The 14,113-nt window shown below is 47.6% G+C and overlaps 2 protein-coding genes across 2 annotated transcripts; both read right to left on the minus strand.

The window, feature by feature from the left end:
- Positions 1-1,848: 1,848 nt before the first annotated feature.
- Positions 1,849-2,177, minus strand: si:ch73-256g18.2 (small integral membrane protein 36). Its single transcript, XM_047032707.1, has one exon. It carries the CDS (start codon positions 2,161-2,163, stop codon positions 1,849-1,851), a length of 315 nt encoding a protein of 104 aa, XP_046888663.1. The 5' UTR covers positions 2,164-2,177.
- A 4,886-nt stretch (positions 2,178-7,063) lies between these two features.
- On the minus strand, positions 7,064-10,151 carry LOC124475609 (transmembrane protein 100-like). The gene is made up of 2 exons (XM_047032358.1): positions 9,697-10,151; positions 7,064-8,805 (listed from the first exon to the last, which is right to left on the minus strand). Exon 2 carries the CDS (start codon positions 8,561-8,563, stop codon positions 8,096-8,098), a length of 468 nt encoding a protein of 155 aa, XP_046888314.1. The 5' UTR covers positions 8,564-8,805; positions 9,697-10,151; the 3' UTR covers positions 7,064-8,095.
- Between the last annotated feature and the right edge of the window lie 3,962 nt (positions 10,152-14,113).

The following is a 14,113-nucleotide window of genomic DNA, read 5'->3' on the forward strand; positions in this document are numbered from 1 at the left end:
AATGAGCTCCATGTCTCGAGGGGTATGTCAGTGACGCTAGACAAGACTTCATCTGTCCTGCACTGATCTGGTTCCGGCCTGAAGATCTGTCTTCCAGCGGGTGTCATCGTCCATTCAGGACACCGCCTCACCCTGTCCCACTGTCCGATGGGACCTTTAGGTGTCAAAGCCAATAGCTTGGGGTCGAATTTGGTGAGTTGTGGCAGGGAGTGCTCTAGCACGGTCTGGTCTGGCCTGGTCAGTACCTCTGGCACGTTCCTCCTCACAGCTGTAAGCAACGAGGGGAACAGTAAACCCCATCAGATCTGGAGTCGGGTCACCGTGAAGTTGCTGCAATCTGTAATCCTGCCATCTGACTGCAGAGGACCTGGGGAGCGGACAGCAGGGGGTTACAGACACATTGCACACGCTGCTGAACAACCATCCCTTCAGATCATTCTAAACCTCTTATCTCCTGGAGAATGTACATCACCAATCAAATGTCTTGAGACTTGGCCCTGAACTCTGTCTTTAACAGCTGAATCAGTCAGCCAAGACAAGGGTCAAGCTTCGATCATACAACCACGAGGCAGTGCTGTCTGTTCACGGCCCAGACCAAGCCTTCACACTCAGCAGCAACCTCCCGGCTAGACTGGAGGGGGGAGGACTGTGGTGCTTCTCCCTCATCACTGCCGAGTCAAACAGATGTACGACATTTCATCACACACAACAACCTGTTCATACACATCTCTAGTAGAGTCAGTCCCTGTGGATTACTGGCCTGTTAACTTGAAAACCACAACAAACTGATCCTACTCAGCGGTCAAGGTGCTAGCTGAGAGGAGCACATCGTCACAGCTGTGTCCTGACAGCATATGTCAGGGGGCTGCGGAAGGAACATCTATCTCTCATTCATCCCTTCACTCATTCAGCCCTTCACTCATTCAGCCCTTCACTTATTCAGCCCTTCACTCATTCAGCCCTTCACTCATTCATTCGGTGAGGCTTTCTGCTCCCAGCCGACATCCATTTCCCTGATGGAGGCTGGATGAGGATCAAGCAGGATTTAGCTGCTGGTGACAGAGGTTGCAGCAACAGCTGAGTGCTTAACGTCTGGGCTGGTGGAGGGGAGGAATGGTGGAGGTGGGGGGGGGGGGGGGTACAGTTGTTCATATCAGCCCTCTCTTCATGCAGTCTTGCCCCTTGTCTGTAGGGAAGCCAGTTAATGAGAAGATCTGACCAAGGGGTGTGCTTGGGTGTGTGTGTGTGTGTTTGTGTGTGGGTGGGTTGTCGGGGGTTTCTAATACAGCACCGTTCATGCAGCCTCCTCATAGTCCTGACAAACACCAATCCAGCAGATGGCTGGTCAATCAGAGGGTAGAGAAAGATTTCATTCATACCAGCTCCATCTTTCTACTGAGTCCACATGATTCAGTCACATCCATTATCAAAACACAGCAGCCGTCATACTGTCTATCTGTTGTTGAACATAAAAGTGCATCAGTGATTGATTCCTGTGCATTTACTGATGCACGCTAATGCATAATGGTGTGAACTGAGATCAATTTTTGTTTGTTTTGAAACATTGAAAAACCCACAGGCACACACACCGAAGCACAACACACACAAAAACACACTTGCCTGCACACAACCAGCCACAGCTTACCTTTTCAACATTGTCCTCGGTCATGAAATAATAAAAACTGTAAAAACCTATCAAACAAAACTGTACAAAAAAAACAAGTGCAGCATTTGGGGCCGTGTGTCCACACAGGACTTCAAATCCATCAAACAAATGTCCAGATCTCCCTCCTCCTTCCCCAGATCTCCCTCTCCTCTCCTCCACCTCCCATCCCTCTCTGCCTGTCCTCAGACCAGGGTGCTCCTCTTCTCCCTCCCCGGGTCCGGGGTGGGGGGTGGGGGGCCCTCCAGGTGTCCGGCGGCGTTGTTCTGGTCGCAGCGGGAGGTGGCCGGGGAGTTCTGCATGACCACCAGGCGTATGGGGGACTGGCTGGGGGGCGCGGGGGGCTCTGGGGCGTACTCCTTGGTAGGGTCCTTCCCCCTGCAGTCGTACAGGATGCAGGAGATGAGGAAGACGAGCAGCAGGATGACGTAGCTGGCGATCAGGATGATCAGGTTCAGGGTGACGGGGTCAATCTCCAGGTAGAATTCCATCAAACCCATGGTGCCGCCGCATGTCTCGCCCCAACCACCAGGAGAGAGAGAGATGCCTGCCTGGAAGAGCCTGAGCCTGGGACCGGAGAGAGACACCGAGAGAGATGAGCCAGACACAACTGGAGGAGTTACCACCAGAGCCACATGGACAGCGGGCTGGACAGAGAGATGGCCAGTGGCAGCCAGCTACCAGAAAGTGAAAATCAAACAGCTGGAGAGAGAGAGAGAGAGAGAGAGAGAGAGAGAGAGAGAGAGAGAGAGAGAGAGAGAGAGAGAGAGAGAGAGAGAGAGCAAGAGAGAGAGAGAGAGAGAGAGAGAGAGAGAGAGAGCGAGAGAGAGAGAGAGAGAGAGAGAGAGAGAGAGAGAGAGAGAGAGAGAGAGAGAGATGGGGGCAGTGGCAGCAGGCCAGAGTGGATGTGAAGCTTTGTGCTTAAAGGACGATAATCCATGACGCTTCAACCTTGATTTTTTACAGCCAATGATTAAAGCTGCTCAGTTTAATAACTTAAGCTGCCATTTTAATTTTACCAACTGCACATACAGAAGTAGGAGGGGACAAGCCAAATTATGCATGGGAATAGGAAGGACAGGATGCACACATTCACACACACACACACACCTGCACACACACTGTCACACACACACACACACCACTCACAAACATCCCAGCCAAACTTGTCAGTTTGCCATTAAGATTTTAGGAATAATTTACGTAATATGAGTAACTGATTCATTACATCACTACTGTTGATTAATTGTGCATATACAAATCTAATTACCCTGAAAGCATACAAAGGCAAAGTCATATAGAAATTGGTTTATTTTTTTGTTTCGTTTTTCACTCCCCAATTTGGATTATAGGTTTAGTTGCGCTATTTTTGTTACTTCTCTCATCCATACTAGTTTTCTCTGTGGATCATGGGTACTGATTCTGAACAGACTGACTGACCAAACTGATTCCGACCAGACTGACTCTGACCTGTGATGCCCGTGATAGATGGCAAAGCTTTGAACATTAAGGCATTCAGAACTACGTAATTTGTCACCAGAAAAGAGTGCATGGTCATGAAGGAAGGTTTGGTCTGATTAGTGAGTGTGCATGTTATGTGACGACTGCAACACTCTCCCATTTTGGCCATCATCATCTGTGATGACGACAAACTGGGATTATCGAGCACAAATCTCCACTTTCTGCCGACGTTAAAGAGATGTAGCGATGTAGAAACAGAAAGATGATGGAGGGATGTGAGTGGAGGACAGAGAGATGATGGAGAGACTCTAATGGAGCACTAGAGGGAGGTGATTTCAGGATATGGAACAACAGAGTACTCTCTCTCTTTCCCTGGCTGCGCCCACAGGCATAACTGTTGGCCCTGCCATTTGTCACCATGGGGACAGGAGCACTAAAAGTCGCCATCTAGAGGCCAATTGTGAACTACTACTGACAGTCAGGGATATTTGTGAGCTTCCTTGCTTGAAAGCTTGAAATAATGTGTCAAATGGCTGGATGGAAAGGAACATGTGAGATAAAAGAACTCCTACAGATCAGCCTGGCTTGGGGCGGGGCTGAGAGGGGCAGACAGAGGTGATGTTGAACTGAAACAATCCCACTCCTGTTGGATTTACAGGAGTGCTGCGACAGGAAGTGTCCTAGTTCCTCATCCTGTCACCATGCCATGCTGCATGCTACAGCTCTCAATGTTCTTCTGTTTCTGATCACTTGTTCCTATGTGGCTGCCATTCTTCTTCACACAATGTTGGTTTCCTGAACATCAGTCATTACTGCTTTTGGGCATTGCCAACCAGCCCTTCCAACCATAACAACCGCGAGAACTGTGTCCAGCACAATAAACCTCTTTGTTTGAAGAAACCTTTAAATCTGTCACCACTGGAGAAACGAGCAGGGTGTCAAGGGCTGGCCAGGCGTGGTGGGAGGAAGGGCCCTCCCTGCTGACCCTGGCCGGCTAGGCAGCGGGGACATTGTTGGGTCTGGAGAGGGCCAGACAGCTTCTGTAGACAGGCTCATTCTGTAGTGAGGGTCTGGGTCTGGTTCTGTAGACATGTTTGGTTGCGTAGAGAGAGAACTAGGAATGGTTCTGTCGAGAGGGGCTGGGTCTAGGTCTGGTTCCGTAGAGAGGGGCTGAGTTTCGGTCATGGTCTGGCTCTGTAGAGAGGGGCTGGGGCTGGATATCTCAGCAGCACAACTTCTAGAAATGGTCAGGTAACCAGACCCTGCCACCATCCTCCTGAAAACAGACTCCCTGTGGATGATTCCTAATGAGAACCATAACTCTAACCCTGGGGCAAAAACATTGAGGAATTCCAATAAGTTCTGCAACTTCTTGCCCCAATAAACATTGAATCAACATTGACCATGAGGATTAAGTGTCCTCTTGTATTTCCTGCCACTGGAAGCCACTAGCACAAGTATTTTTGTTATCATCCAATCAGAGGAAGGATATTAGGGTTTACCCTTTGGCTGTCCCTTCACTCCTGGGCCAGTGGGACATTCTTCTGGGATATTCTCCTGAAGCCGTAGAAGACAACTAAGTTCTGATGCTTCTCCATTTTAAAGTTGCTAAACAGAACATTTTCGGTCCACTGTTTTTTTTTTCAATTTTTGGTGCTCACAATAAAAAAGTGTCGTACAAAATGTTGTAGAATAGACAACGAATGCACCAAATGTGGTCATATTTCACCCCTCAGGTGCATTCAGTTTACAGTATTTACAGGTACTTACCAAAAACGGAGAACAGGAGGAGAACAGGGCAATGTTTATGAATGAAAATTGTCTCCTGAATACGACGTGGCTAAACAGGCCAAGAAAGTCATTCTCTGAGTTGCACTATGAACATCCACAGTTTCCAACTTCAATGTGTCTGACATATGACTTTCTTTTTGACTCATGTTGAAACATTATCAGTAAATGTCACAGGGACAGCTGGTTAGTGAAAGAAGGCAACATTGACATTGACTAATTTATTTTATCCAAGTGTTTGGAAATCCCAAGCCAGACATCACAACTGATAAACTGTGAAATAGTAAGAGGGTATTACACAAGGTTTCCAGAAACTTAGAATTTTGAAACAGGCTTCTTTGGAGCTGTCCAGTTGAGAGTACTTTTACATTTGTCCCAAACCCGATTACGCCACACTAATGCATTTTTAATACAAAATGTCTTGATATTTTATGAACAGGCTGTCCATAAATCCCTGGATGAGCCTGTGCAGAAGTGTAACTGAACTGTAACTCAAACCTCAAGTGAAGCGCAGTGTTCTGCTGCTTGTGAGCATCACAAGAGATGGAGGCACTCACAGCCTCGCAAGCTGCTTGTTGCTCAGCATTCTGTCAGGGCTGTTTGTTCCCGACACTATATTGTAATAGAACAGTTGACACTTTGACATACAATACACACACACACACACACAGACACACTATTTATAAACTATATAACCTATACACACAACTCTGGTCACCACTGAGCACAGGCCTTATAAAACCAGCTGACTGTGACAGTGCTATTTTAAAGCCCATTGCAGAGGTGTGAAGTGATTTATTCCGTATCAGATTCATTGAACCTAACTGCCTGCCAGCCTTGCCCATGCTGACGCCGGGTATCTGGGGGGCACCTGGGGTTGAGTGTGTGTGTGTGTCTGTATGGGGGCATTGTTCAGAGCTGTTCAGAGTGTGGGCAGAGGGCGTGGATGAACAGAACAACCCATCCTGTTCTCTCTCTTATCCTCTCTCCCTTTAGTAGTCCTGGTCCCTCTTCCCCTTCCCAGTACTCTGGCGTGCCCAGCTCTCATCCCAGCCAGATGAGGGCAGAGGAGAGAGGGGGAGGGCGGAGGGATGGGGAGGGAGGAGGGGGAGGGATGGGGAGGGAGGAGGATAGAGGGGGAGAGAGGGAGGAGGGAGGGAGGGAAGGAAGGAAGGAGGAGGGGAAGGGAGGAGGGAGGGAGGGAGGAGGGAGGAGAATAGTGGGAAGGTGGTGGAACATGGTGGAAGGGACACAGTAGGGTGGGGGGCAGATGACACATTGCTGGCTCCCAGATCTGACGGCTAAGAGGAAGGGAGGGGTCATGGGGAAGTGGGATATCACCATGCCCTCCACCCCTCCCAGCTCACAATGGTAATGCAGTTACAGAGACTAAGGATCAGCCAGTTACCCTGCAAGTCAGCCAGCAAGGTTGGTAGTCAGTCAGTCAAACCGCAAGCCAAAAAGTCTGTGATTTAGCTAGCTAACCAGTTGGTGAGCCAACTTTTCAGCCAGCCAACTAGCCAGGGACCTAATGTGTCGGTGGTGACAGGATAGTCTCTGGTGTCTTACTGCACCAACTCCCTAACTGATGACAACAGGATCCTGGGTGATGCAACTCCTTGACTCTCTGCTCTGTACTCCCCCTCACCCCACTCCTTACCCCTCTAAAGCAATGTCATTCCCAGAATGCTCCATTCCAGAGGAGGTAAAGTTAGCGCTCCCCAGGTGACAAGGTGTCATAACCGGTGCCCCCACCACACACACACATACAAGCTGACGTAATGCTGTGTTATAATTCTGCAGTATGAGGGTTGCTAGGCAATGCAAATACAAACCATAAATAAACCACTAGCCTTTGCGGACTGGATATAAATACGAGACTTGACATCAAGACTTACTTTGGCACTTTGGAGATCTCTAATTGACTGTGACAAAATGTCATTACACATAATGAACAGGTAATAAATAGGACACTAGAAGGATGAAGGGCAGAATATTACATATAGAAGAACATTACATAAGAGAATGGTTGATGCTAGCATTGTGAAAACTGTTGTGGACACTAAGAGTAGGAATACTTAAGTATAATGTACCTTGCAAGGGTGGCAAGTTAACATTCTTGAACATTGAAAGTATGCATACCAAACAGGATAGAAGTATCGAGTTTTACTTTTTTTACATTTCATCACTGTAAAGTCACATAGGCCTATTTATCAACAAAACATGAACTTGCCGTACCTTTAATGTTCTTTTTAAATGTCAACATAATAGCAGCAAATAGATTCACAGACACAATATCACTCTATACATAAACATTATCAACAAAACGGTCCATCACTCAACGACTTGATTCTCCCAGCCATAGACGGCAAAAAGAAAGGACTGCATGACAGCTCCTCAAAAGCCCAAACATCTTGATCGCCCCCAGTTGGTGGGCTACAGTATGGGCCACAAGTCCCGCCCCCTCCATGTTAGAGGATGGGACATGAGCCAAACTAAAGAATCATCATTTTTTTGAAGACATCCAAAGATGCTTTCAGTCATATTAGGTAGCTCTTATCACGCTGATGTCTGTTCAAGTGCTCTTTTTTTTGGATCAGCGTTTTGTGTTGGTTATTTGACTATATAAAAAGGGATTAGAGTGTGCTCGCGATTGGGTCGGGCGAGTGTATGGGAGGGACCTCGATACCGCGGCTCCACCACCAGATCACTACAGCGCAGACTCTGGCTCCAAATGACATCACCAGTGCAAGATGGCAGCACCCGGATCCGGGGATATTTTGGCTTTCATTTTTGTACAGTGGGAGGAAGCGGAGACGCGTCGTCCATTCTTTTTACAGTCTGTGGTCCCAGCTCATGAAGAAGAGAATCCAGGGAAGGCCTCACCCATCCTGTCTGTATCTACAGCTAGTCCAGCCATCCATCAGTCCACATCTGGACACAGGGGGAATCAACCCTAAACTAACTAACAAACTTTCCACTGTAGGACTTCTCTCCATCCTCTCTCCCTTTCTATCTATCTACCCTCTCTGTCTCTCTCCTTCTATCCCTCCTCTCTCTCTGTCTCTCTCTGTCTGTCCATCCTCTATCTCTTCTTCATGATCCGAAGGGAACCGTTACCCCTTTTCCCCCAACATATCCATCTCTCCAACATCTTCCTCCCTCCATCTGCTCCTCAAACCCTCAGGCCATGGCTCCCTGCCCAGCCATGAGAGCTGTCTGGCTCTCCCTCCTCCTCTCCCTCCTCCTCCTCCCCTGGCGGGCCCTCCAGCAGAGCAGGCTGGAGCCCAGGAGACCCAGCCCAGACGCCAGCAGCACCAGGCCCAGGACTGAGATGGTGGATCCGTGGGAGTTGAAACTGTATGCCACTGCCGTCACCACAACACCGGCGATCAGAACCACCACGCCAAACGGTACCGTGCAACGGTAGCAGGACAGCTCCGCCCCTCCCGTGGCTGCAGTGAGCTGGACCTCATTGATTAACGGCACGGTGGTCACTAGGCCGTCGCTGCTACGGTCCTTGTTGTTCGGCTTCTCCTTAGATTTCCTGTCTGACGCCGCCTGACCCGTTGTCATGGGAACCTTGGTTGAGGGTTTGCTTGCCGGGTCGTCAGGAAGGGAGGGTTTACCTGCCAGGAAGAGGTGAGCCATCTGGATGGCTGATCTGGATTCAACTGAGGATCCTGTGTGATCAGCTGTTCTGGGTTCAACTGAGGATGCTGTCTGATCAGATACTCTGGGTTCAACTGGGGATCCTGTCTGATCAGATACTCTGGGTTCAACTGAAGATCCTGTCTGATCAGCTGCTCTGGGTTCAACTGTGGATGCTGTCTGATCAGCTGCTCTGGGTTCAACTGTGGATCCTGTCTGATCAGTGGTGTCAGACTGAAAATCTGCAGAAAAAGGCAGAAAAAATGACAGCCTCAGATGAACCAACACATGACAGGAGTGGGAAAGAGAGATAAGGAGAGAGCAGAAAGATGGAGCCAAAGTGTTCTAAGAACATGTTGGTTTTACTGAGTAGGTCAGATTGGAATTAAACCTGAAGCACTACTCAGAACTGAGGAAAAACACATCCACTTTACAGTAATAGGTCATTCATTCAAATTGTAAACATGTATGACCTAAAGTGGGTAGGTACAAGGATGAGCTGATAGGAAGAAAGTAGACATTGCAAGTGAGAGACAAAAGAGGACATTTGTGTTTGTAGAACCTCTAGAAAGATGGGGATGAAAGTTCTACTTCAAACTACTGAAGATATATTTAAAACGATTTCACCAATTTGACCTAATTTAAGCTCATACGCATTCGGCTCAGAGAGGATGCATTAGCATCTGCTGTATATTACAGAACACATTACACTGAAGCTCGATGTGTGCGAACGGAGGTAAAGTTATCACCGGATCTGTTGCTTCAAGTTGGATTTGAGGCTGGTGCTGCGCGAGGCATAACTGTCCAATTCCCCGGAGAGCAAAGTCTAACGTTTCCAACATCTCTGTGAAACCAGAGCTTGGAGATTTTATGGACGCTTCTGTCTAATGATGAAATTAAAGATATGAGTTATAAACACTGTATGACGTAGGACAGTTTATGTTGCGGTTAGGGCGGGAGCTCCTATCTGCAGGTAGTCTGTCTGCCTGTTGCGTTGCGTAGTCTTTACTGATACAGTTGGGATGAATGGCACGCCCAAATAACGGAATTTATGAGTACTATATAGAGCAACCCTAAATTAGCAACTTTCGACTCTAGACTCATTTGTAAGTGAATGAATGGATAACACTTACTGTTGGTAAGCGCCCTCCATGTCTTCAGTGTTCTTCAACGCGTATGATAGCCTTCTACTCATCAGCTGGTGTCCGTCCAGCACCAACAAGGATGATACTGCTTCCTTCACACCCTTCTTGTTGTTAGGATTCTGATAACGTCGCAGTCGTATTCGAGGAATGATATAGTTCTGACTCCTTCCCTCTCTTAATCTCTCCCTCAGCTTTTCTGCGACGTTCCTTGCGCGTATTCGTGTCTAGAAAGTCTTTAGTTGGCACGGCTCAACATCGTCTAGTCTTAGAGGAGAGTGTGGGGATATCAAAAGCAGAAGGTGGGAGTGTCTTGTAGCAAGGGGCGCAGACTATGAGCACTCTTGCCCTTACCTCCGAACGAGAAGGATAACTTTAACCCCCTGCACACTGAATGGAGAGACTGGGTCCTCTGCATATGTCATCAGCAATATTTAATTAAAATATTTTATTTGGGTTAGTGGTTATTGTGTGGGTCTGTGCATTGATGTGTTTGGCAATCTGTATGCATGTATGGAAGACTTCATGAGTGTATTCATGTGTGAGAGAAAGTGTGTATTATTTTAACCCCTATTTTCAGGGTCCACTTGAGGGACACCAGCTCTGTGGTCTGTAGATATGGGGAGTAGCCCTGAGCCTTTCCTTCCTGCCCCTGCCTAGTCCCCTGACCTGCCCAGCCTCAGTCTTTCCATGGGGCTGAAGGAGCTCCACAGCTGCCCAGCTGGTTAGAACTTTGAACTGTGCAGGCTGAAGGTCTTTGCTCAGCTTCAGATCTCTGATAGAACCGGGGATAAGACTTTCCCTTCTCTTCTTCTCCCTATTCCCTTCATTTCTCATTCCCCCCTTTCGTCTTCTTCCTCCCCATAGTCTCTCCACCGCCTCCCCTCCTCTCCTGTCCTCCTGTCCCCCTGCTCCCCTTAGTCCCGGCACCTCCTCCCATTCCCCTCCTAGTTTCCTAGTCTCCATTCCACTAGTCCCTCCCTCCCTCCGTCCCTCCCTCCGTGATGTTGTAGTTTGGACATCTGGAGGGAGTTATCAGAGTGTAACACTGCCTGTGTGTTGGCCTAGATGATGGAACTGTCTGTGATGTGAACTCCAGACACACTTCCCCCATCGCCGGTGGTCCAATGTGTTTTTTTGGGAGAGCGGAGACAAGGATGAGAACCACCTGTGGTCTGTCACAAAGAACACACGTTTCCTTCCTCTGTCTCTTCTAATTGTAGGCTGGGAGACACTCCTGCTCCCGCCTCTCATATGACTGGAGTTGCTGGACAGAGTCTTCGCTTGATGGGTCTCTCACCTCATTGGATTGATAGTCATATGTTGATAAGTAATAGCCAACTGTGGGTACACAGTGAATTGAGAAGCATTGTTCTCTAAATTCTTGATCTCCTGAGGTCTTCTCCTCAGCTCAATGTTATTAAATATCAATTTCATTAAAGTTTACTCTGACCATTTTTGCTCTGATGTAATCCTTAGAGTCAAATAACTGCAATTCCATCATATTTGATTAATATGTATACACTGTTCAGTTTACCCTTCTTCCTTTACACCTAGGGGAATAGTTTTGGTTGTTTGGCCAATATTAAAACCCCCTACATAATTGTAGGCATGAACAATGCAACATAATAGTATTGAGATACTGTAAATAATATTTTGGAGTCTACCATTTGAACATGTAAACTTTCAATCCGTCGCAACACTCACACCGACCTGGTGAATCTCTGCAGATAGCATAATATATCTTCTGAGACATCATCCAAACATACCTTACCATGTCTGTTCCAGCTGACGGTCTCTGTATTTCTTCTGTCCTTATTAATAAAGAAAAGATGGCACCCTGTTATTACTTTCATATTCTATTACTTGGTTATATTGACTGACCCTATATAATGTGACATATATAGGATATATGTGGATTGTGTTGTATGTTGTATGTGGTAAAGTATTATGCAATGTTATATAATATTGTGTTTGATATTCTCAGTGTGGTGTGATGTTGTGCTGGTTTCAGCCAGCTGCACTTGCTGGAATGCCTGTGGAGATGGCTTTGGCAGAGGCTAACTTGGTCCCTCTCATCCCCCGCTTCAAGGCCATTCGCTGGGGTACACTCACACAGATGTCCCCGTTTCTCTTTGATCCAGAGCAGGGGGCTCATGGGGTCTCTGCCACCCTGCTGGGCCCTGTGGTGGGGCGTGAGAGAGGCAGAGAAAGCCTGTCTGTTTACTTTTAGAAGGGGGCCCAGTGTGGAGGACTGGGTTGATGAGAGCTGCACTTAGCATTGTTTCAGTGTTAGAAAGTTATAAGTAACACATAAAGACAAAAACATCAAATTCCATATATCACACACACACATTTCTTTGTGGCAGACAGCACCATGACTGTCACGTCAGTGGCACTCTGCACTCTGGCTTCCAGAACAGGGGTGATGACATCTAACTCTTCCTTCTTGAGAGTTCTGAGCCAATGACACCATGGATGAACAGTACACAGGCTTAGTGGGTCTGTTGGTTTCTTTAGATCTCAACGGTAACCAGCCGCTGACAATCCCATCTGTATTCTGACTCCCACAGACAGAGTGACACACCCGTTCCATTGAAGAAGCAGATTCTACTTCCCCCCTCCCCTGTGACTACACGTCCCTGAGGGGCGCTGGTAATATGAAGTGGAGTTCTTCAAAATCATGACAAGGGATTTGAAGTGCATGCTGGGAGTAAGGCTGATTACTCCAGCATCTGTGCAGAGGAGGCCAGGGGGAAGCTAACTCAGTAAATGTATGCTACAGCACTCCGCTACAGTTTGTCACCATGGACCCATGTCCAAGAGCAAAAACAGGCTGGTCTTCTTAAGTAGAATCATCGTGAAGTATTTAGCTCAATAAAAAAATGTTTATGACAATTTGTGTCCTACTTTGTGTTTGTGATCAGATTTGATCATTTGTTTGTTCGGTTTGTTTAGTGTTAAATCCCTCTGAATCCAGAAATCCAGAATTAAAACGTTGTGATGACGTTGACATTGCATTTGCGCAAACCTTGGTTTACTCAACCTAGGCTGTAGCCTATTATTGTGTTACCTGCGGTCAGTGCACTCTCTCTGGCCCACTGACCTCTGAACTCTGACCTGCAAGCCACTTCCTGTCTACTTCAGAGAGCTGGTATATTTACACGAACAACCAGGAAATTAGGTAATCCCTGGTTGCCTTGCGGAATCCCCATGGAAACTGTGAATTATGGTGGTGTTTCCTCTCCTGTCGTCACTAGAGGGTCGCCAGGGAAACCTGAAACTCTGTTTCCATCTTTTGCTCTCTGTCCCTTTCTTTCCCCCAGTAACTCTTTCCCACAGCCTGTGCAATGCTGTGCAATAGCCCTTAGTCAAATCCTTTCTCACGTTTGTACCATCCCTTTCCCTTTCTCTCTCTCTTTCTCTCTCTCTCTCTCCCTCTCTCTCTCTCTCTCCTCTCTCTCTCTCTCTCTCTCTCTCTCTCTCTCTCTCTCTCTCTCTCTCTCTCTCTCTCTCTCTTACACTCTTTCTCCCTGTCTATATTAAACATAGTGTCTGACCTGTTTAAGATCGGGAGTATGCCAGATGTTTCCTGGATGCAAACAATTTACAGTTTGTATCTCAGAGCCTTCCAGCCACAGACCGGTCCTGTCTGTATCTCCCACAGCCTCACAGAGACAGACAGGTCCTGTCCAGATCTCCCACAGCTTCACAGAGACAGACAGGTCTTGTCCAGATCTCCCACAGCCTCACAGAGACAGACAGGTCCTGTCCATATCTCCCACAGCTTCACAGAGACAGACAGGTCCTAGATCTCCCACAGCCTCACAGAGACAGACAGGTCCTGTCTGTATCTCCCACAGCCTCACAGAGACAGACAGGCCCTGTCTGTATCTCACACAGCTTCACTGAGACAGACAGGTCCTGTCCAGATCTCCCATAGCCTCACAGAGACAGACAGGTCCTGTCCAGATCTCCCACAGCCTCACAGAGACAGACAGGTCCTGTCTGTATCTCCCACAGCCTCACAGAGACAGACAGGTCCTGTCCAGATCTCCCACAGCTTCACAGAGACAGACAGGTCCTGTCCATATCTCACACAGCTTCACAGAGACAGACAGGTCCTAGATCTCCCACAGTCTCACAGAGACAGACAGGTCCTAGATCTCCCACAGCCTCACAGAGACAGACAGGTCCTGTTTTTAACTTCAGATACTAGAGTGAGAGCTAAGGAGACATTGCACTGGAAACGTATATGATTTTCACTGCTTGCCCCCCACATTAATCAATATGCAACAGGACACATTGAATATTATAACTCATATCTCTCATAAACATCTTATCTGTGAACAATGACAGAAAATATAACAAAACCAGTTCATTTTCTCTGGAAAGGTTATCACTGCTC

The sequence above is a fragment of the Hypomesus transpacificus genome, chromosome 13, assembly GCF_021917145.1.
Source record: "Hypomesus transpacificus isolate Combined female chromosome 13, fHypTra1, whole genome shotgun sequence".
Taxonomy (NCBI): Eukaryota; Metazoa; Chordata; class Actinopteri; order Osmeriformes; family Osmeridae; genus Hypomesus; species Hypomesus transpacificus.

Excerpts from the sequence above, each read along its gene's own strand:
- si:ch73-256g18.2 (XM_047032707.1), bottom strand. The coding sequence starts at position 2,163 with ATGGGTTTGATGGAATTCTACCTGGAGATTGACCCCGTCACCCTGAAC.
- LOC124475609 (XM_047032358.1), bottom strand. The coding sequence starts at position 8,563 with ATGGCTCACCTCTTCCTGGCAGGTAAACCCTCCCTTCCTGACGACCCG.